This window comes from Panthera uncia, chromosome B1 (assembly GCF_023721935.1).
Source record: "Panthera uncia isolate 11264 chromosome B1, Puncia_PCG_1.0, whole genome shotgun sequence".
Classification (NCBI taxonomy): domain Eukaryota; kingdom Metazoa; phylum Chordata; class Mammalia; order Carnivora; family Felidae; genus Panthera; species Panthera uncia.
This window is the reverse complement of record NC_064811.1, coordinates 160606252-160630524: the sequence shown is the minus strand read 5'-3', so window position 1 is coordinate 160630524 and position 24273 is coordinate 160606252. Positions and strand designations below refer to the sequence as shown.

General features: G+C 48.2%; 1 protein-coding gene across 1 annotated transcript in view; it reads left to right on the top strand.

The window, feature by feature from the left end:
* The window catches only part of LOC125922484 (ankyrin-1-like), a 72041-nt gene that overhangs the window by 16802 nt on the left and 30966 nt on the right, over positions 1–24273 (top strand). The window contains exon 2 of the mRNA XM_049630077.1: positions 19487–19588. Within this exon, the coding sequence (XP_049486034.1) occupies positions 19487–19588 (102 nt within the window). The remainder of the gene's footprint in view (positions 1–19486; positions 19589–24273) is intronic.

Genomic DNA, 24273 nt, shown 5'->3' with positions numbered 1-24273 from the left:
CATCCCCCAGGAACAGAGGAGAATAAGCTGAATGCTATAATAATGAGTCACTCAGGTTAACTCAACAAACTCCTACAGGCATTTGAAAAATGTTAATGCTATTTATGAATTCAGTCAGAGTCCAAGAGGAAATAATTGAAAGTTACTGGTTAAAAATTGAGAGGAGGTGAACTTGGGCCTCCTATCCGGTCTGATTAGCCAGCTGTATTCCAGGGCATCCCCAGGGAGGCCCCCGGGGTCTGTTTCAGCTGTCTGTGGCTTCAGTTTCCCTGATTGGCCTCAGCACAGTGGAGGCACTTAGCAAATGCTAAATAATAATTAGAGTAAGTGGCCTGGACAAAGCACTGCTGTGGAATGCACCTCGCTGCCATTATAGAACAGAGACCTTCCCTGGCTTTCTCTCCTCTCTCTCCCAGCCAGAACTGACGTCTCGTTTATTTATGGCTTCCTCAGAGTTCCTGGGCTTTTCTATCCTTCCACAGTCTCATTGTCCACTAAAGCAGATAGCTTGCAAGAACAGGTTTGGCCCCAAATTGCTGAGTTCAAATCCTGACCCTACCACTTATATGCTGTGTGACCTTGGGCAAGTTTGTTAACCTCTCTGTGCTTCTGTTTTCCACTCATAAAATAAGGCCAGTTATATATATATATATATATATATATATATATATATATATTCTAAAATTGCCGTGAGGATTAAATGAGCTAGCACTTGTAAGATGCTTAGAACGATGCTTACCACATAGTAAGCACCCCCAAATGTTACCTGTTACTGTTTCTTTCTTTTGGTTCCTCTACTAGTGAGTGCTTTGAACTTCTTGTCCCATGGGTGTCAAAAGATGCATAGAATCTGTTGGTATAGAACAGGGCACTCCAGACCCAGCAAGAGGCGTGCCTCGGTGGTGGCAGAGACTCGGGTAGAGCACTAGAATATTCCTTGACTGTGTCAAGTGGACCTCTCACAACCTTTGCATTTCCAGATGCCACACACTCCATCTCTGTCTACATTCAGGCCTCTGCTCCAGCATCACCTTCTCAGAGAGGCCTCCTGTGTCTAACACTGTATCCCATCTTACTCTCTGTCCGTTTCCTTGTGTGATTGTCCTTTGTGGCCCTTATCACTTCCCTGTAGGATCAATGTCTTATTGCTTGTCCATCCACTTGCTCTCTCTCCAGTTAGAAAGTAAGCTCGTTGAGGGCAGGACATTTGTCTCTCTGTTCAGTGCTGTATCCTAAAGAGTGTCTGGCATCTAACAATCAAACAGATATATACATTTCTTTAAGCTCTACACCCAATGTGGGGCTTGAACTCACAACTCCGAGATCAAGAGTCACGTACTCTACTGACTGAGCCAGTCAGGTACCCCGATACAGATATTTAAAAAAAATTTTTTTAAGTTTATTTATTCATTTTGAGAGGGAGAGAGAGAGCACAAGTGGGGAAGAGGCAGAGAGAGAGGGAGAGAGAGAACCCAAGCAAATTCTGCACCACCAGTGCAGAACCCGATGTAGGGTTCAAACTCACAAACCGTGAGATCATGACCTGAGCCAAAGTCGGATGCTTAACTGAATGAGTCACCCAGGTGCCCCTAGATGTTTTTTAAACAAATGAATGAGTCCAATAACCATCATCTCATTTTCATGTTTGCATAAAACCTTTGTGAGAGATGGCAGCTCCCTTCAACCTCGTGACAAGAGACGTGTAAAACGTTAAAAGCTGTACTATCATTTGGAATTAATTATTCTTTTACGTAGTATTCATAGAGTTCCCCAGAGTAGGCATATTTATTTTGTTGCCTTACTTATATATTTATATTTACAAATGTTTGTTTCTGGATCCGTGTGTTCTGTCTTCTATAACCAAACACCTGGGGCACAGGCTCCAAATTGAAATTGATCCCCATGACTTTCTAAAAACCGGCTGTCCTTATGGTTGGTTCAAGTCTCACTGCTGGACAAAAGGTTGCCCTGAGTGCTGTGGCATCCTCTGACCTCAGCCTCTCCTTTAAACTCCTGGCACTTCTTGTTGGAACCTCTTGTTTGGTTTTAACCGTGCCATGGGGGCATCACTTACTGAATCTTTACCCCTTTTGTTGTTCTATTTATTTTCTATATAACTATATCTTTATCTCTACTAGTTTGCCATCTTCCCAAGGGTAGCAACCATGGAATATACTTAATGTATGTCTTCCATTGGGTTCTTGGATTGCACGTGGCAATTCAACAGTTCATATCTGAATAGAAGAATAAAGGAATGAGAAGCAGACCTATCAGCACCACCAAGTCTTTTGTTGATCATTTATCTCTGTTAGCCTCACCCTAAAAGCATTTTAGGGACCAAAGGCTGATATGGATATTGGCAATGATTTTCCTCTGGATGTGTGATTGTCATCTTTGTATCTCATTTCAGAAATCCTGGAAATGTCTCTCTCTCTCTTTCTTTCTCTAAGAGGCTAAGAACTAGCTCAGTCATTACAGAAATGATAATGGGTTTTTTAGTGATACTTGGTTCACTGCCCATTTCTCTTATTCTTTCTCCAATACCTAATGTACCTTTATTTAGCAGTTCAAGGTCAGGGGTGCTGAGAAAGGTCATCTTGAAAAGCAGTTTATAGAAGAAGAAGTCAAGGTTGATTTTAGACTAGAAGTAGGGTATTCATAAAGTCATAAAATTTTAGATATGGAAAGCACAGTAATGCTTCTATAACATTTTATTTCTTTAAAAAATATGAAGCCAAAGTTTAGAAAAGGGACCATCTAGACATGCTTCATCACTGTACAGATTAGAAATGTCCAAATGAGTGACCTACCTTGGAATTCACCTACTGTAGGTGGGGATTTCTGCAGATAAGAGAGACAGAGAGAAATGCAGATGTGGCTGATGATTTATAACTTATTTCCTCCCCTTTTATTTAAGTAATTATAAAAGGGGTGATATAAATACTGTATGAAAATATATCTCACAGAGAAGTCAGCCAGAATTCACAAGAGGATTAAATAGAAAGATAATGGTCTCTATTCAATTATTAAGAATAATATGATGAGCCCCGTGTGAAATATTATGTGTGGCACCTGCTCTTATTGCCTTGGTAGGAGAGAGAAAAGAGGCCCCGGGAAGTAGAAGGCAGATACCAAGGTGTTCTTCAGTGTTAACTTCTAAGTGTCCTGTTGTGAAAGGAGCTTAAGAAGATCTTGCAGGAAGCTGTCGGGTTGTGAGGAATGGCAAAATTCAGGGGATGGTAGGCAGGCCAGGTACTGGTTTAATTGGGCTTAATTGCTTTGAAGTGTTTTGGCTCCAGGAAGAGAGAAGAAACTTCTTCAGTCAGCATTTGGCCTGCTGGGTCTGCCCCTGACCATCAGCGCCCTAAGGACGGGGAAAGAAGTCAGTGCTACAGCAGGGCGTCCCTAAGGACTCCACCAGCTCATTATCCCTCCCCAGGGCTAGCTGCAGAGGCTGTTTGCACCTGCTTCCTGGTGCTGCTTGCACCTGGTTCCAAAGGGGGTATTCCTGAAGTTACTGTGATAATTCTAGAGAACTCGGTGGGAGTAGACTGGGATTGTTTCAAGACTCTCCACTTCCCCAACCTTATGGGAGAGACCATCTTGGCTCAGTCACCTGTCATTAATCCCTTTAGGGCCTAGGTCCTATAAACATTTCTGCATTGAACGTGCCTCTGATCCGTGGCTGGGCTCCCTTCTGACCAGCGGGAATGGCCAAAATAATAAAGAGGCCCTTGCTTGCACTCAAATTTCCAAGACTGAGCCATTCTTCCTGGAGAATACTGAATTTCACTTTTTTATCTACCCTAAAAATCCCTTAGCTCATATAATCAAGCAAAAACCAGAGTGACTCTCTTCCCTCTGCTTCACGCATGGCCCAAAGCATGTAGTGCTCTTGGGTGACTTTGGGCAAATTACTAAATGTTTTTGTGCCATACCTTGCCTTCTGTGAGATGGGAATACTTCCATGGCAGCTTCTTTCTAGGGTAGTTGTGAGGATTCAATGTGTAGACATCTAAAATACTTAGAACAGCACCTAGCTCTTAAATCTGAACTGTTATTATTTTCAGATTCTTTCCCCCTCCTGCTCTTTTCTCTGTACCTCATTGTCACTAGAGTGAAGTATGATGGGCCAGAGGGCAGGGAAGCGGGGTCACAGGGCATGATCTTCCCAGGCTCCAATTCCTAGTGGAATCAACTCTGCCTCCCCCAAGCTGAGGAATCCTTGCTCCAGAGGCCAGGCAAAGTTTGGGGAGCACAGGCCCCTCTGGAATTCTTTAGGCAGGTCAGGCTGGTGACAGGCTACCCATTCTGGCTTTCTCTCCTTAGGGAGAATTTTTCAAATAAGGGAAAGGCCTGAGCAGATCTACTGGTCAGCCATGTAGGGCTCTCTGAACAGGCACTTGGACATCCTTTGGAAACTGAGCCATGGGGTTTGCTGCCAATAGCCAAGCCCATGTGAGCATGTCCAAATGTGAAGTGAGTTTCTTCTCCTAAGCAGCGGGCTGCAGAGGAAGGTTTCCATAATGTGTGGGAGCACTGGACAGAGTGTAGTAAACCAGGCCATTCTGGCAGCGTGTCTCGTACATGTTTTCCAAAATGTGTGTAATTTCCGCCCTGAGTCTGGGCTCCCCAGTCAGCAGCCAGGCAATATGTTCTGAAGTGTCGGTTCTGAGCACAGCCAGAGCCCCGCACGGTGGCAAAAAAGAAACATGGCAACGGGACATGGGCCAGCACACTTGATGAGGGTGATGCCTTTAGAATTATATTCATGCACCCCATGACCTGTCAACACCCTCTCACCCACAGCAGAGAGATGGGATCTGTTAAGGACCTATCTGCATGACCGCCTTGGGAGTGAGGAAGCCAACTCGCTTGTTCAGCCTGAGCTGGTAGTTTTGTGCTAATGGAAATTGTGGGGAAAAGCCTGGAGGTGCACACTGGGGTGCAGGATCCTTTCCTCCTGCACAGCCCAGGGCTCTTCCCCGCCTATGAAGTGACTGGTTCCAAGGCCGTTTCCACAGGGGCCATGACAGCATGTGGCGAAATGAACAATTTGGCCAACAGCTTAGAACATCTGATTTTTTTTTTCATGGATGTGACTCATTTTAAAATCTGAATTGAATGAATTTCTTTGGATTCCAGTTGAGCCAATGTTTCCTGAGCCTCTGGTGTGTGGTCTGTATCATGCTAACACTCATGTATGTTGTTTTGACCCAGCCATTTGGCCTACTTGAGGAACAAAATCCTGTTCCACTCGAGAGACATGTATTCGTGCTGCTTTGTGCTGGGTGTAGAGATGCTGAGATGAACAAATATGAGGGGACCCCTCATCTCATACTTTTTTCCCTGCCTGGGTAGCCCTGAGTGGGTCCAGAACTGCTCAGCAGACAAAAGCCATTTGCTTATTTTTGAGGCATCGAGTTGTTTAGGAATTCCAGTTCTATTTCTTATCCAAAGACAGAAATGGATACTGAAGTTGAAATTTGTTATTGTACATAAAACATTCTGCTCTCTTCATCTGGTTATTGGCTGAGAGACAGTGACGTTTGGATGCCTGTTTGCTTCTTACTATTGGGAAAATAATCCTGTCCCTTATAGACTTGCCACTGGGTTCGCTCCCCTCTTTTCCCTCCAGCACAGGGGCAGGGTTTCTGGGGCACTGGGCACAGAGACCACTGGGGAGGTCGGGCTTTGTTGGTCCTTCCCTTTGGCAAACTTGGCTTTGAGCTTGTCCATGTTGGGGGGGGGGGGAGGAGTGCTCCAGAGCACATGATTTGAAAATCAGAGAGGGAGATAACAAATATACTCAAAAGCATGTTGGTTTTTTTTTCACACCAGGAGTGGGGATATACCCGAAAAATCTCAATACTGAAAAAGCAACCCAGAGTGTAAAGCCGTTTTCCAAGTTGAGGGTTTGTGAGGAGTCCGGTTCCACTGAGGCTGTGTCAGAGTGGGCTTACAGCTAAAAAGATCCCTTTGGAAGGACAGCCATTATCCAGTCCCAGGAATGAGGGGAACCCCTGTGGGTATATGAAGAGAAAATCCTAGATTCAGCTTTGCTGTCCCCCGCCTCCCCTGCAGTGATCTCGGGTTTAATGCTGGCCCTCTCTGGATTCCCTGTAGCACCTTTCTCATGGGTTTAAAAATAGACTCCGGGGCTGCCAACCCTCTTAAAAGGAACATGATAGAGATCAGTGCCAGTGCTATGGGACCTGATACCCAGCTCTGATCACCTCCCTAAATAGACCCCACACTTGGGATCCCTTGCTCCAGTGAGGGGGGGCGCCCAGGGCTATCCAGCTGGCCACTGGGTGCTCTCCACACAAAATTAAATAGCAAAACAACCCAGACTGTCTTTTCTCCTTTCCCTTTCTTCTCTCACTATTGAAAAGCTTAAGAAGGAATTACAAGGTCTGAGGGGAGTCAGACTGGACTTCTCAGTCCACCCAGTGTAATAGCTGCAGCCCATATTCTGTAAAGTTCCTTCCCAATTAATCAGTAGGTGGAGGGGGTGGGGCTAGTGCAGGGGGGTGCAACAGTATCTGGATGAGGAATAACATTTTCCCAGCAGTGATGCTCTTAATGGTTTACACAGTCCCCGGGGTGGTTGATGGCTGGCTCCAGCAGCGATAAACGAGCCTGCCTTTCTCAGTAAAGGGTGGAGCTCCTGCTAGGCACCCTTATCCTCTGTGCCCAGAGTCTCCAGGAGCTGGGGCACCTCCCTGCGTGCATGAGGGGCTGGACAGATAGAAGAATGGTCGCGAGCAGAGTTGTACTTGTCAGCAGGCCGTGCGGCAGCCAGCAGCCGGGAAGCCGCAGGGGGAGCTGTCAGACCTGAGGCTCGGCTGTACACACGACTCGAGACTTGTTTCTTCACTGCATTGAAATGGTGCATCAGAAGCCCAACTCCAGTCGTTGTAGCAGAGTGCTGGGGGCTCTTGGGGTCCTGTTCACAGCTGTGAATGTTTGACCTTGGCTAAGCTGTAACAAGGCCCTAATTTTCCAGAATAGAAACAAGATCAGCAACACTCTGGGCGGTGGGAAGGGTTAACCATTGACGGAAGCTTTAATTGAGAAGAAGGGGAGGAGAGGAGGAAAAGAAGAGATGTTAGTTGTCACTTATTGAGTACCTGCTGTGTGTCCTTAGTGGTGCTAGGCATTTACATTATTATTTTATTATATTATATTATTGTTATTTTTTATTTTGAGAGAGAGAGAGAGAGAGTACATGCAAGCAGGGGAGGGGCAGAGGGACAGGGAGGGAGAGAATCTTAAGCAGGCTTCATCCTCAGCTCAGAGCTTGATGTGGGGCTTGATCCCATGACCCTGGGATCATGCCCTGAGCTGAAGTCAAGACTTGGACGTTTAACCAACTGAGCCACCCAGGTGCCCCTACATTATTTTCATAATACCTGGAGACGTGAGTCAAGTTATTTTTATTTTACTGATGAAGAAACCAATATTCAGAAAAGTTACTTCCCTTATCAAAATTTACACAGTGCAACTGCAGAGCAGCGGGCCTACTAACTTTGAGTGTTTGAAGGCTGCCCAGAGAAGCAAATAGTGCCATTGTTACTAAGTTAGTTCCATGTCTGAGTTGGAGGGGGATTAGACCAGAGGAGCAGGAGGGGCACATCTGTCCTTGAGTTAATTGAAGGGGGAGAGCAGTAGCTGCTGTCCAGGGCGGGAGGTGACAGGAGGCCTTTCTCTGGAATCCCGGGTCTGCCCTGAATGTCAGCTCTCACATTCCTTTAGACGGGAGCCAGCTTGTGTCCTGGCTGGCCGCTGCCTGCAGCTGCCTGTTCCTGTCCCCCCAAAACATTCTGCGGGAGGCACAGTCATCTGAGAATCCCATGCACCTGGGATCCTTTGCTCCAGGCTTTTGAGCAAGGAGACGTGTTCTCCCAGTTTGTGGAAGAGCTAGATTCTTGGAGGAATTCACTGCAGGGTCCCCATAGATTGTCCTGGGCTCCCACTCCACTCACGGATTTTCTGTATTATACAATGAATTGCTTCCCTTTCTTCTCCTGCACTGTCTCCTCCTGACATAGCTGGATGTGGCCTAGAGGACAGGCTCCACAGCGGAAGCCTCTAGCATCTCATTATGCTCATCAGCCTAGGGAACTGCAGAGACAGTTGGTAAAGTATTTAGCAAGATTGGGAAAAACCTGTAGACCCTATGAACCTATAGGATGGAACAAGGGGTCTTGTGTCCTTCCTGAGAACCTCTGGTTTTTTCTTTAGCTAATCAGTTCCTTTCTGTTGCTTTACTTGGGTTTCAGTGACTGTCACTGGCAGATCTCCTGATACATTCAATACCTGCAATAAAAAGTGCAGCCTTGGGGTGGCTCGGTCAGTTAAGCGTCTGACTTCGGCTCAGGTCATGATCTCATGGTTCATGGGTTCGAGCCCCGCATTGGGCTCTGTGCTGACAGCTCAGAGCCTGGAGCCTGCTTCCTGCTTCCGATTCTGTGTCTCCCTCTCTCTTTGCCCCTCCCCCGCTCATGTCCTGTCTCTCTCTGTCTCTCAAAAATGAATAGAAACGTTAAAAAGAATTAAAAAAAAAAAGTGCAGCCTTCAGGTATGGAAAAAAAAGGAAACTGGCAGGGAGCAGGATGGTTATTTGTCATCTAAAGGTGTGGTGGTGATGGAGGGTGGAGAAGGGACAGTCAGCTCATGGAGAAAATAATAATCCCTTATCTTTCTGAATGCCTAGAGCCCAAAGACACCATGACAAGTCATTTAGTTTATCCTGCTTCTATATGCCATATCAAATGGTGAGTTATCTGTCTCTGCTATCCTGAAGGATTCCCAGCAAAGATTCAGCCCTTTCTGAATAATGAGTTCTATTAAGTCATATCCCCAACAGCTGGAAAGTTCTTCCTGTCTAATGCCTAATGTAAATCTTCTCTACCTCAGTTTTCAACCCCATGACTTACCCTTTCCTTATGACGGTGGGTTTGCCCTTTTCAAACATTGGTAAGCAAGCATTTATTGGGCACCACTGCCCAGCACTGTGCTAATCACACAGGGGAGCAGATGGGGAAGGCGAGGGGGAGGGATTGGGAATACAGAACATTTGAACCAAGCTGCCTCTGCCTGTGAGAAGCTTATAATGGAATCATGGTCACCTGGCTACCACACTTGAGAGAGGCACCATATCATTAGGCCTGTGCTGGGGTTCTAGTGCCAGAAGGAGGACTTTACATCTGAAGGGCCAAATCCTTTATTCTCCTTAGTGTCAGTCACCTCAGCTCCTTCATGTCTGACACTGTTTCCTTTCTTCTCCTCTTGGGCTTTGCCTCTTTGCATATTTAAGTTGTAAAGCCTCAACCTTAATGAGGTCATGGGTAACATCAAGAATTTGTAACAATCCTGGTGCACCTGGATGGCTCAGTCGGTTGAGCGTCCGACTTTGGCTCAGGTCACAATCTTGCCGTCCATGAGTTCGAATGCTGCATGGGGCTCTGTGCTGATAGCTCAGAGCCTGGAGCCTGCTTCCGATTTGTGTCTCCTTCTCTCTCTGCCCCTCCCCTGCTCGCACTCTGTCTCTCTCTCTCAAAATTAAATAAACATTAAAAAAAATTTTTTTAAAGAATTCTTGCCAGTCCTGGTCAGTTCCTCTGATAGTACCTCAGCATCTTTCCCATTACTCTCACAATGCTATGGGTTGTATTCAGCTTCTGGTCCACTATAACTATCTCGTCCTTTTTCTTTTTGGTTGTGTAAAACCCATAGCATTGGACGGTACAAGGAACACTGGACTTAGGAGCTTTAATATCTAGGTACCAAAATTAGACTGGGGATGTTTTCCTATTTTAACTTTGAATATTTCACTTTACTTGCAAGGTCTTAGTTTATCTCACTTTTAAAACAGATATTCTGGGAGTGCCTGGGTGGCTCAGTCGGTTAAGCGTGCAACTTCAACTCAGGTCATGATCTCACAGTTTGTGGGTTTGAACCCCATGTCAGGCTCTGCGCTGACAGCTCGGAGCCTGGAGCCTGCTTCCAATTTTGTGTCTCCCTCTCTCTTTGCTCCTCCCCCACTTGTGCTCACTCAGAAATAAAAAAAAAATAAAATAAACAGTTACTCTGTATATAAAGAACTGTCAAAACTCAATAATAAAACAAACAACCTGACTTAGAAGTGGGCAAAAGGTTTGAACAAATATGATACCAAAGAAGATATGTGGATGGCAAATAATCCTCTGAAAAGATGTTTAACACCACTAGCTATTAGATGAGTTCAAATGAAAGCCACAGTGAAATACTACTGCACATCTACTAGTATTTCTAAATTAAGATTGGCCATACCAAGTATTGGCAGGGATGTGGACCTACTGGCACAAGGGAGGGATCATGATGTAGGAGGAAATTTTTGGAGGTGATTCTGGAGGTTCATTATCATGACTGTATCATGATGGTTTTATGGGGGTATACATATACCAAAACTTACCAAATTGTTACATTTTAAATACACTGTTTATGGTATGGCAATCAAACCTTAATGTAGCTGCTAAAAAAGTGGTCTGTGTTTCATGGTGCAGTCAGTTGTATCGGTTTTTGAAAGTAGTCTGCATATTCTTTATCTTCCATTTGAGTAGGGCGTTTTCTCTCTCTCTAAATATTAATGTTGAGTGGTGCTTTAGAATCCCTTGAGATACTACACTGGGCTATGATCAGGGCTGTTCCAGTAACCATAATTTATTAATTGAAGCTCTCTATGTAGAGGATTTTAGCATATCTGAGAGACAGTTTTAAGAGGCACGGGACAAGAGACCTGTAGGGACCTGTGTGTTAACAACGTGTGCATGGGGAGAGAAGGGCTGGGGTGACTTCCTATACTCAGACCTTGCCCTTTGGTACAGCAGTGCAGGTGTTTTCCACCCCCCTTTCAGAGGTGGCCTATCCTGAAGTTCATCCTCTAATGATGTTGAGGGTCTCAGACCTAGAAAGTTCTGATGCTGCAGTCTTCAAATACCAGTTTTTTTTTTTTTCCACTCACATGGAGAGGATTTGGTTGCATTATACACTTCAGATCCTCTCTGTTTTGACAACATATGGACCTTTTCTCTTGATCTTTATTTATCCCACTTGTTTGGGACTTTTCTTTAATTGTTGAATGGCTTTGAAGAGCACTTTACTTTGGAAAACACTCTCAGAGTTTTTTTCTAACCTTCAGGAGCATGCTGCACATTATCTATTCCTGGCCCTGAGTACACTTTTGTTAGGAATCTTGCCAGTGCTGTTAATGGAAGGGCTTTGGGTCAGCTGTACCCTCCATTTACTGGTGGGGACCATGGTCCTGACTCTACCTGTCTGGGCTCAGTTCCTTTACAAGCTAAAAGCATCGTCTACCTTATGGGGTGGCTGTGAGGATTAATTAAGGTAAGGCAATATGTCCATCACCTAATAGGTGCTCAGTGTGTTAATTCCTCGCCAACACACACACAGCTCGGCCATACCTATGTGTCAGGGCAGGAGGGGTGGAAAAAGAGCATTTAGTGTTATTTGAAGAGAACATGAAGCCGGGCTCATGATATAACATCCATGGTCTGAACAAGCAATCTTGCCCCCCGGGGGGGGGGGGCAATTACCTGGCATTGCTTTTGCTGACCACTTCTAGTCACCTGTTCTTAATAATCTCGCATAGCCCCCAAGGCTTGGCCCCCCCCCCCCCCCCCCCCCCCCCCCCACAGATGTTTTTGACATCTGCCCCTGAAATGACCTCAGGAGAAGGTGAAGATGGTCCCGGAACAGAAAACTGGGAGCTTACTCCAGCCGATGTTTCATTAACACCAGCAGACTTGAGGGATGAGGGAGATAGTAATAACAGATCTGTGTACTGCCTCTCAGCTTCATTTCGCATCGCGGCTCTCTGGCAGAATCTGGAATAGGCTGATTAGCTGGTATCTCAGGACACGATGTAAGAGCTCAAAACATGCAAATTGGTTATGGGGCATAAATAGACTTTGCTGAGCTCACCCTGGCCGTCTTTGCAGGCTCCGGGGCCCGTTCACTAGGGCAGTCGGGGCGGCAGGAGGCAGGGCGGGAGCGCCATGCAGCTTGGAGCTCCTCACCTCCATTGGACGTGTGTGCCTCCCTTCTGCAGCGGCAGGACGCTCGCTCCTCGCCCGGCCGGCCGGCACCTGCAGCTCGGGCCGCACCCCCACCCGCGCCCTCCACGCACCCCCTCCTCCGGGCTTGGCAGCAGGTGCCTTCTCTCCGGAGATCGCTTCGCATTAACTTTCCCACCGGACATAATAATGGAGAGAAAATGAAGAGATCCTATTAGCGGCTGGCTGGCTGGCTGGCTGGAGGGCGGCCGGGCGGCCGGGCGCAGGGTCCGGGCGCCCGAGCCCGAGCCCGAGCCCGAACCCGAACCGAGCGGAGGGAGCCTGTATTTTTAGCCAGATGCCGCGTAACTTGCTGGCGCTCCCAGCGCCGCCGAGCAGATAACGGGGGAGGGGGAGCAGGGAGCCGGGCTCGGATTTCAGCGCGGGCGCCGGACGATGGCAGCGAGACAGGGCAGGTCCGGTCCAGACTCTGCGGTGAGTGGACGGCCTGCTCGCGGCCGCTCGGGCGGGGAGCTCGGCGCGCGTTGGGCGGCCGCCGTGCGGGGTCCGGGCCGCAGCGCCCCTGGCCGCCGGCTGCGGGTCCTGCCCGGCTCGGCGGGCGCCAACTTTCGGGCGGGTGCGGGGACGCGCCCCGGTGGCCCTTCTGCTGCCTCACGCCAGCCGGGCGCCGAGGCTTCTAGCAGGATCCAGAGGAAAATTCCTTTGGCCTGGAGGCTACCGCCGCGCAGGGGCCGGTGGCGGGAGGCGGCCCCGACCTGTGGCCGGCCAGGGCGAGGCGGCGCACGCGGGAGCGCGGGGAGGAGACCGGGGCGCGCGGGGCCCTCGCCGAGGCCGTGTCCCCTCGCCCCGGAGGACAGTCCTGCCCAGCGGGTTCTGCTGCGGGGGGCGCCTCGCTGCCCCTCGCGGGGACCCACCCGCACCCGCGGGGATGCCACGGCCCTGGCCTCAGCCGGAGAAGCGGCCCCATCGCCCTCCACACATCTGACCCCTCAACCTTAGAAACACTAGTGCCCGGAGGTCCAGAGCCAGCGGGAAATGAATGGGGATGAGAGCAATGTTGTGTGCTGGGGAGCCCCTGCTTTCCCTGTACCCTGTCATCCTCCGGCCTCCCGGGCGGCTGTGTAACATCCTTGTTTTGGCAATGGGGAAATTGAGGTCTGGGAACTTGTGTGAGGCATAGCATCAAGTGGCAGAGTGGGGCTCTCGCCAGGTCTTCCCAACATCAGGGTCCACTCTGGCTGCTCACACATCACTGCATCACCCAGGCTGTAAGGTCGGCCTTAGGAAGTGCCCAGGAATGGGCAGGGTTCTTCCCAAGGCCTGGCGGTTGTGTTGGGAGATTATAAGGGAACCAGGAGCCCCTGCTTGCATATTTTATTTCCTTAATGACACCTTTAATATGTTCATTCTATCTTTGCCAATGGCAGTCTATCTGACTGGGGCTCCTGGAGACAGTTTGTGAGGCTTTACCAGCACAACTTTTTGGAAAGAAAAATGAAAAACTTAATGAAAACACGCACTGTGGTCCAGGGTTCACTTCTGATGCTCCTAGTCAGGCCCAGGGTTTACATCTGATGCTCTGTAGTCAGTGGGATAAAGGCAGGGGCCACACAGGTGTGCACACTGGCTGGTGCTGCATTTTCTTCCTGAGAGGCCTAACAGGGGCCTAGGACTAGCCAGGTGCTGAGTAAGAAAGAACTGTCAGATGTGGAGGGTAATCCCTGAATACGAGCAGACAGCTCTGCATCTGGAACTTGGCCTCCCTTAGTCTTCTGGGTGTGCTGCAGCAACCCCAGGAAAGAATCTAGAATCTGTTCCCAGGAGTCCTGACAGTGGCCTTGTTAAAGAAACTGCATTTTGCTCAAACAAAATCCCTGGGGAACAATCCGTTATCTATATTATCTTATCAATGTTTACTGATAGTAGCTCAGTTTCCATTCATCTTTTTAGACATGAACGTTGCACTTAAAAGGCCTTGAGAAAGTAATTCATGATTTGTTTTGGGGAACCTTGGGCCATCTCCAGCCCCAGGGAAGGTATAAAGAGGCCCTGGGACTCTCTTACTTAACCTGAAACTCTACTTTGCTTGGCCTCTGGTGTTTTTGAAGCCCTCACTGCTCATGTGTTACAGGCATGCTGACATTTAGCAGTGTGCTTCCGGCCTCTCCCTCCCAGGACACTGGAGCCCCCTCGGCTACTTATCTATTGCTATATTCGTATCACCCCACTCAGGAAGTGCAAGTTTAATAATAGTCTGGGTGTCTCAGGTAACCAAGGGTTCACCTCCCTTTTCCGAGCAGCCCTTGATGAGAACTCGAGTCCTTTCCTTTCCCCTCCATTACTTCCTCTGAAGTGAGGGCCAAAGTGGGCTCTGAGTGCAGGTGGAAGCTTCTCTCCTCCAAAGCTGAACTTGAGAGGAACATTATGAGCACTAAAAATGATTGGCCCAAGAGGCAGTATAGCACAGGAGTGAAGAGAAAGACCTTAGAGTGTGGCTACTTGGATTCAGCCCCTGGCCAAGCCATGTATTAGCTGTGTGACTCTGGATAAGTTACTTAACTTCTCTGTGACTCAATCACCTCACCTGTGCAAAGGAGACAATAAGTATACCTGCCTCATGGGATTATTGGGAGGAGCAAATGAATTAGTTTATGTAAAGTGTCTAAAATGTAGTAAGGCCTTTAGAAAGGTAAACTTACTTTGTTATGAAAGGAAGTTCAGGGACATCACATGGATTAACCAGCATGGATGTGGGCTGAGGGCACAACAAAAACCCCTTCCTGCCCTCAATGCAGGCATGAGCAATTTTCTCACAGGTGAAATTAGCTTGAAATGAAACTCAAGATGAGGAAGGGGCGAAGACACAAGCAGGCAGGTTTAGCGGGGTGCCCAGAGTTCCTCGGTGGTGATGCTGGGTTCAGGGCCCTTGTGGACTGGTTTTCTGGAACACGGTGAACAGCTTCTGCTAGGTCCTTTATCTAGTTCCCTCGAACAGAGAGGTCTCTCCGAGGCTGCCCCACATCCCAGGGACAGGTGGGACTTGGGGAGAGCCAGGAATTGTGCTCCAATTTATCAGAGCTCAGAGACAGTCTGGTTAGTATTTGGTCATTATCGCCATCATTATTTTCCTGGTTAGTATTTACACTGGTAAACATTCTAAATGGATCATGTTGGATTCATTTGACTCTCTTTTCTGCCCTATTGGATTACACACACTGTTCCTGGATGCACCAGGAAATTGCACCTGGGACAGGTCATTGAATTGGAGGTAATTGAATTAGATGGATGAGCAGCATGGGCTCAGAAGAACAAAATGGTGAGAATGGGCCTCATATTCCAACCCAGGGTCATTTGCTCTATAGGTTAAATGTTCTCTGGCACCTGGGAAGTGTTCACTGAATGCTAGTGGAATGAATTAGTGAGTACGTGCGTGCATGCATGAATGACCCCTTTATAACTCTGTCATTTGTTTTTCAAATCATGAGGGCAGGGACCTATATTCTTATTTTTTATTCTATTTCTCTTTGCCCTAGCAGAATCCTGGACTTGAAATAGGACCTCAGCAAATATATTGTACAATTAAACTGAGTGATACACAGAGGGAGTGACACCATTATCTATAATTCACCTATAAGATACCCTGAGGATCCTGCTAATGTCCTGACTACTCTATGCCAGAGAAGACCAAACAGAAAATGAAAAGGCCTTAGCAATTGAACTTCACCTCTAACTGTATAGGTGACTTTAGCCAGTCACTTTATTCTCACCTTTGGTTTTATTATCCCCAAAAGGAAGGAGTGGGACTAGATGATCCCATCCTAGAGGCCTGTCTTGGCCTTAACACAGCCTTCAGGGTTAGAGCTGGGGCCTGCCTGGGACCCTTCCCCTGCCATGGATTAACTGTTTGATTGGTCAAGGCATGTGGTTCCTTCCAGCCCCTACAATCTGTCAGGGCTGCCTGGACACCCCTCAGGCTTGAGATTGCTGAGAGTGCATCTCGGGATCAAGGGCAGTGGAAGGGTGTGGACTTTCATCAGGGAGTCCTGGGCTGAATCCCCGACAGTTAATTGCAGAACTTGGGCAAGTTATTAACCTTTCCAAACCTCAGCTTCATTACCTCTTAAATGGGGATGATAATTATACATACCTCACCGGTTGTGATAAGGATGGAAAGATACCCTGTTGATAAGACGCCAGCTCAATGACTGGTGTTAATGCTATAATTTCATTATTATGTCACACAAGCTATACAAACTACTTCACCTTCCTCAGCCTCGTCTGGATTGGGCTTCCCTTCCCCTCTATTTATCTGCTTCTCTGTCTGTAATAAATATTCTGCCTCACTTCCCAGAGTCAGTACTCTGAACAAACAGTGTCATTAGTGATATTGCATTTCTCTTACCCATCATGCTCAGGTTTTCATCCAAAGTCCTGTTATTCTGCTGCAGAAGATAGTTTGGGGAGGTGGGCTAGGTGGGAGACGTGTCTCTCAAACATTCTCATTCTTAGGGAGTAATTTAGTATTTTTCCTAATAGTTGAATCCAGACAGACTTTCTGATTCAGCAGGCACAAGTAGACTTCTCTCTGAGCTATTAAACCTTGAGTCTGATTTCTCTGGGAATCCAGCTTATGGGGAACCAACAGAACGATCCTCACTTCTGAAATATTTCCCCTACCACAGATGCCTAGCCGAGGAACCCTGGGGACATTAGGTGCCTTGTGTTTTAGGCCAAGGGAGATCTTGGCCTAGTAGACCATGCTTTGAAGGATTTCCAAAGAGGTATAAGATTTGGTCCCTGTCCCCAAGAAGCAAAAAATTTGGCTGGGGAGACAGAGAAAGATGTATTTAAAATACATTTTTAAAATAAAAAACCAAACTCCTGCGGCACTTGGGTGGCCCAGTTGGTTAAATGTCTGACCTCAGCTCACATCACAATCTCAGTTTGTGAGTTTGAGCCCCACATCGGGCTATCTGCTGTCAGCACAGAGCCCGCCTCAGATCCTCTGCCCACCACTGCCCCCATCCCCCCGTCTCTCTCTCTCTCTCAAAAATAAATAAACAAATTTTTTTTTTAAATCAAGCTTCTATTTCTAGATTTAAAGATGGTAAATATTGAGTATCCAAGGACAGCATCTTAGAGGAGATAGGAGCTGATTTGGACCTGAATTGGAATTAGCAAACGAGAGTGTCAAAGGGCTTCAGGGTCCCACGAATAATCTGGGTGTGGGCCTGGAAGCTGACGGCCTGGGAATGCCATGGGAAGACAGAGGAGAGAAGAGCAAGGGGCTCTTCTGCTGGCTATGTTGGGGGACTGTGAAATCCAAGTGTGTGTATGTTGTGAGTAGGTGAACACAGAACTTGGGTTTGAGCTTATATAAGGGAGTAGGGTGGGGGCATGTGGGGTCCTGGAATGTGGGAGGATTGGCAGGAAATGGCGAGGCAGGGGTGGAGTGGGGTTGGCTGAGGGTCAGAGAAAGGAAGCAAGTCCTGGAGGCCTGAGGAGGCAAGATGGGAGGGACAGGGACAGTCCCCCAGGGTGGAGGACCAGACGTATGGTGAAGGTAGTGTCTGTAAGGGTGGAGAGTCTTTTCTGCCATAGGTGAACTGTTTAATTGGCTAAGACATAGAGCCCTGATTTGGGGAGAGGATCAAGGTTTCATTGTAGAATATTGTGTGAGATCGTATTTAGGGTGAGCTTCAGTAGTGTGTGTATCAGTGCGCTGTGGCTGCTGTAACAAATCACCATAGACTTGCTGGCTTGAGACAGGTATTTCTTCTCTGGAAGCGAGAAGTCTGAAGTCAAGCTGACACAAGGCCATCCTCATTCTGGAAACTTTCGGGGGAAATTGCCTCTTCCAGCTTCTGCCCGTTGGTGGCTTCCTTGGCTTGTGGCCACACCATTCTGACATCTGCTTCAGTCTTTTCGTCAAGTTTTCTTGTGGGCGTGTGCATCTCCTCTTGTATCTTTTAGAAGGATACTTGTCAGTAGATTTAGGGCCAACCTAGGTAATCTAGAACAGTCTTATCTCAAGACCCATAACTTCATTGCATCTTCATAGCCTCTTTTTCCAAATAAGGTGACATTGCCAGGTTCCAGGGATTAGGGCACAGACATATCTGTTGGGGCCACCGTTCAATCCACTACAGCATGTGCTCTGAGGAGGGAGCATGAAGGAAGGAGACAGAGTATCCCCAAATGGAGAGGAAACCATGAGGTATGGGTGGGTCTTCTGGAGGACTGGCACCACATGCTTCATGGATGGCCTGTCATGTGACAATACTTACACAATAAACTCGACCTGAGTGTGCACCGTGTGCCAAGCACAGAGCTCAGCACTTGTGCTGATGGGATAATTATAATAATCTATAATAATCCATATTATTTCCTTTCAGCTTCACAGCAAAGGTATGAGAGAGGCTGTTGGGCTCTTGCTCTGAGCCAGCCCCTCACCGCGAGAGAGCTCTTGCTCTGCATTTGTCTGCACTCGCTGACTTTATTTGATTGTCCTCACCTCTCATGCTCTCTGGCTGTCATTCATCTTTAACACAAGCAAATGTTCTGGTGGCGGGGTCTTGATGTGTGTGGGGTAGGTGGCCGGGCGACGGCTATGGCAGGGAACTGCTGTAATCTCACGCAGGAGAGCTCCTGAGAGAGACACCTGACAGCTAAAGCCCACGTTAAGTTGACAGCAGAAAAGGAGGTCGAGCTCATAGATTTCAGAGCCGGGCTGTGCTTCTTACCTGTCGTGTGACTTGGCCCAAGTCACTTCTGCTCTCTGTGCCTCGGTTCCTCGTCTGTAAAATGGGGACCACAATACCCGTTACTTCTTGGGGTTTTCAAAAATGATGATTAAATGCATGTCGATGTGGGTATGTAAACATATATTAAGTGTGAAGTGCTGGGAGTGGTTCTTAGTGCATAGTAAGTAAGTGCTATGTGCTGTATACTTAACCAAAACCACAGAAGAGTGCCGAAATGCATGTGTTGGGTTCCTGTGATGCCAGCATCTGTGGCTCCCTGGGGTCAGGCGCTATGTGATACAGGTTCCTCTGTGAAGACGAGGAGCCCTTGGGAACACTGACACAGGCAGTGCTGACCCTTCGATGTTGGAACCGGGTCTCTCTCAAAGACTGGTCTGTCCTAGGTCCTAGCCAGGAGTGCTTGCTTGTAAGGATACCAAAGAGAAGGGACGGTCGCCTCGAAGGCAGCCTCACGTTCCAGATCTGAGAGCATTCCAGACAGGGACTCTAGGCCCATCTTACAGCTGGGTGCCATGGTGGGCACCAGGGTGCCGTAACAGGAGGGTGCAGTGACCTTGGCCCTTTCTCGCAGCCCTGGGCTTGAATGGGATCTTCAGGTTGTTACCACAGAGCACGCTCACAGCCGGCTGTTTTTCCTCACAGGCCGATGCGGCTACCAGCTTTCTGAGAGCAGCAAGATCGGGTAACTTGGACAAAGCTTTGGATCACCTGCGGAATGGCGTAGACATTAACACCTGTAACCAGGTAACTGGGATGGGGGCAAGCACGTGGTCTCTGGAGAGAGGCTCTTGTCTGATGCCATTTTCTGACAGCTTTAATCTGCCTCTATTAACCTTTTCCCAGTGGCCATAAAATTCCCCAAGGGCTTCGCCTGCTGAAGGCCCTGACCTTGGTGTTCACATCCCAGATGCAGTCCAGGGCCCTGCAGAGAAGGACCTGATGCCTGAACAGTGTGGGCCGGGCCCAGCCTCCATCCCCTGCTGCCTCTTCCCTCAGAAGTTGCCTTGGTCCCTGCTGTGGTCTTAGAATATATGGCCTTTGAAAAGGGGCAGGAGGAAGGGCCTTTGAAGGATGTTGTATCAGTGGTGACATTCAATCTCCTTTGTCCACTAGCGGCCTTTGTGGGTTCTCGCTGAGCTTAGAAGGAAATAGTGATGACGCCTCCCTTGCTCTGTCAGGTGTTGATAAAAGCGAGTCTGGCTCAGACTGAGAGCCAACGTGGCTTGAATGGATTCTCTGGAGGTTCCCAGTGCTATGCGATGGGTTCAGTTTCAGGACGGGGTAGTATGGAAACTTAATGTGTTCAGGACAGATTGGAGGGCCAAAAATCAGGTTTTGGGCCAAATATTTAGGAATTGACTGAACAGAGAAGAAAGTATGGTCTAGAAAGAGAACAGGGGTACAGCTCGGGAGTGTGGATTGGATGACTTTGGTGTGGTTTGTCTGGTTTGGCCAGCCAATTAAGTTGTTGGGGTACGTGTGCTAATTCAGTTTCTGATGTAGAATAAATATATCAGTTATATATATATATATATACATATATATATATGTATATATATATATATATATATATATATATATATATACTACCATTTTAACCATTAAATTGTTTTTAATTGTGGTGAAATACACATAACATAGAATTGACCATCTTAACCATTTTTAAATGTACAGTTCAGTGGAACTGAGTGCGTTCACCTTGTGGTACAACCATGACCACCATCCATCCCCAGAACTCTCTTCATCTTGCAGAACAGAAACTCTGTATCTGTTAAACAGTAGCTTCCCATCCCTGCCTCCCCCAGACCCTCACAGCCATGAATCTACCTTCTGTCTCTGTGAATTTGACTGCTCTAGGTCCCCCATGGAAGTGGCATCATGCGGTATTTCTCCTTTCATGACTGGCTCGTTTGGTTAGCGTCTTCGAGGCTCATCGTGTTGTAGGGGGCTAGATGGCTTTTACAGGCCAGCAGGGCCAATTCCCAGGAGGCAGGTTAACTTTCCCAGGCAACATGCCCCTCTCCCCCTGCCTTCTCAGCCGCTCTTCCCTGTCCCCTCCACCCTGCTTAAAATGCCATGTACCCCTTGCTCTTTCTCTCAGGGCAAGACCCCATTTGGATTCAGTTGGTTTTCTGTGGTATAAATTCATTAGCCACAAGATCGGAGGGGATGCAGCAGGTGGTGTGTGATGGGAAGTAAAAATAGGTGTGATATGGGGCGCCTGGGTGGCTCGATCGGATGAGTGGCCGACTTTGGTTCAGGTCATGACCTCACTGTTCATGAGTTCAAGCCCCACATTGGGCTCTCTGCTGTCAGCACAGACCCCACTTCGGATCCTCTGTCCCCCACCCTTTCCCCGCTAGTTCTCTCTCTATCTCAAAATAAATAAGCAAACAAACAAAACAGTGGGTGTGATATGAAGCCCATGGCAGTGAACTTCAGAGGGGAGAGGAGCATGTGCCCTGGACTTGAGTCTGTGGATGGGGGAGGGGCAGCAAGCCCTCCCCCTTTTCTCCCATCCCTCCACCAGAGTGTACTGGCACACACTGAGGACATCGGCGGTGACTCTAACCAAACACACAGAGCCCAGGCTTGGCCTTTGGAAAACAGACTGAAACTGCGAACCCATTTCTTTCAAGGGAAGAGGATGTAGGTAGAAAAGTGTGGGGGCAGGGAGCACATCCTGGGATCAGAGTGGCTCAGGAGAGGGGGCCCCTGTTTCAACACCGCACCCTGGAAACAGCTGTAGCTGTGTTGTCCCAGCCCCTCCCCTCCCCTCCCATGGCCGAGGGGATTGCTCTCTCTCCCCACCTGGAAAGTTCTGAGGCTTTCTCTGTTCTGGCTGCAGCAGCAGAAACACAGAGGAGGGTTTCTCCGCAGTGCAGTCCTGCCTGAGGAGCACCAAACCTTCAGAGACCTTCCAAGGGTTAAGATGCCAGCTCTCAGAGGAATCTAGCTAGCAGAAATGGGGACAACTGGATGCTCATCAGCCTTGAGCCAGGGCTCATTTTCGGTGTGAAATTGGAAGATTTTGATGACACCCAGGAAATGGCTTTGTCCTGATTGGTCTCCTGCTGGTGAGGCCCTGGGTGTAACTGGCCTGTGCCCCTGCTGTCTCTTCTCAGAGTGCCTCCTGGGTTCATCTTGGGCTCGGAGAGCAGCCGGCCCTGAGGCATCATTGCACTTTACGGACACTATTTCAGATGGGCTCAGTGCCAGTGACAGGTAGCGCTTAGCCCCGTGAGGACTGAAGAGAAGGTCTAGTCTCAGACTGGTGTCTGCAGTCCTGGCTGTGCCCAGCCTCCCTGTTTCAAAGAGGAACCAGCTACAGGCATGGAAGTGAATGTCAGAGAGGAGAAAAGGGGAGGATTCGTGGTCCTGCAAAGCCCCTCTTGGCTGGCTTGTCCCCAGGGCTCCTTTCCTCGCTGCCCACATCCTGGACCCAGTAGGTCTTTGTCTCCTGCTGTGTGGCTGCCGCAGAGGCAGGAGGTGCAGACAGTGGTCTCTGGGAAGTGCCTGTGCTGCCAGCCTCGTTCTGGCTTTAGCAGGCAGTTCAGCCTGTGCTCCTGAGTAAAGGACAGGGAGCAGGGGAAGGATAATAGTGGCCGAACTGCCACCCTCATTAAACACATTAGTACAGCTATGGGGACAGTGCTGTTGCTTTATATTGTGCACAGGGACAGCATCATGATGGGACTAGAGCATTCTTCTCCTCGAAACATGCATTCATTGTTTTGAGATGATAGAAACAGGCTCTTGTCCTGGGGTCATGGCTTGAGGATATGCTTTTGCTTGAATCTTTTGAGCCGGTGGACTGTGATAGCAGTAATTCATCCAATGCTAATTCTTACATAAGTAACACACTTTCAAACAGTATGTTTTGTGGAAAGAAGTGCTGCTCGCCATAATAGGAAGTAATTACGCTAAGTAGTGTAAAAAGAGGAACTGGCTTATGTAAGAGACATCTGAGTATTCAGGGCAGTTTCCTTAATGCATGGATTACATCTCCTAATTTGTATCATCATCATCATTATATTTCTAGAAAAGAACAAATTCACACGTAAGGGCACTCATGTGTGTACACACACACCAGTATCTTGAGATGAAGGCCTGATTCTTTCACTTATCCAAGCATTTAGACCCATGTGGCCAGTGTCTTCCTGTACCTCTCTACATGTGTACAGGAGTGCCAGGCTTTAGAGATTTAATAGTACAAAAAAAAAAAAAAAAAGCCCTAGTCCTCATTTTCTCTGAACTGTAGTCTACTGGTAGCGAGAGCTATTAATCAAACAATCACATAAATAGACAGGTGTGTTCAGAACTGTGGAGGAATAGGATTTTTTTGAGAATATATGAGACTAGACCTAAAGTTGGAAGTCAGAGAAGACTACCATGAGGAAGAGAAAGTTGAGCTAAGGGATGAGTAGAAGTTAATGATGTGAAGGATCGTAGTGCTCCTCTGGAGAGAACAGCCTGTGCAAAGTCCCTGAGGCAGGAAAAAACGTGGAAAGTTTAAGGAAGGCCAGAGTGGCTGCAGCGCAGAGGCAGGAGGGTCCAGATGAGGCTGGAGAGGTGACGTTGGGATTGTGGTGGACCTTATAGGCAGGGGCAATAAGCATAATAGCCAACAACTGGGACAGCGGGTCCCAGGGCCGGAGCAGTGTGTGTGTGTGTGTGTGTGTGTGTGTGTGTGTGTGTGTTAGCCTGCTGTGCCATGCTATAGTTGCTGATTGAGGAGAAGAATCTGGGGGAAGGGACAGAGTGGCCAGAGCAGCAGTGGTGGGAGGTACTTAAGAGCTTGAGACAATGGCTAGTGGAGGTATTTAGCCAGTTGAGAGGGATGGAGGTATTTCAGCTTTTTAACAACCCGGACAGCTGTTTCTGCACGTCCCAGGAGAATGTCCACCCTGCTTACAGAAGCCATGTTAAGGATTCTGATATTTATCCCAAGAGCAGAGGGAAGCGAGCCACAGATTCAAGCACAGGGGTGACGTGATCAGAGGTGTGCTTTGAAGGATTACACTGGCTACTGTACAGAAGACAGATGGAAGGGCCCAGGGATGGAGTGGGGAGGCCGGTCATGAGACTGTCACACCCTTCTGGGAGAGAAATGTGAGTAGCTGCGATAAGAGTCAGGGCTGCGGAGACGGAACAAAGTGAGCAGGCCTGGGCAGTGAATGGTGTGGGCGAAAGCAGGGAAGGAGACTTGGAGAATGACCCTCAGATGTCTGCCTTGTGCAGGGGCTGAAGGGCGGCCCCGCTCACGGAGACCAGGAACACTAGCGTGGCCTCAGTGCATGGAAATAGGGCGAGGACACAAGGCCAGGGCTGTGCGGAGATCCCGCTGAGGAGTCTTTAAGGAATCTGAGTGAAGATATATAGTAAGCAATTGGATATTTAAGCCTGGAGCTCAGATAAGAGATCCAACC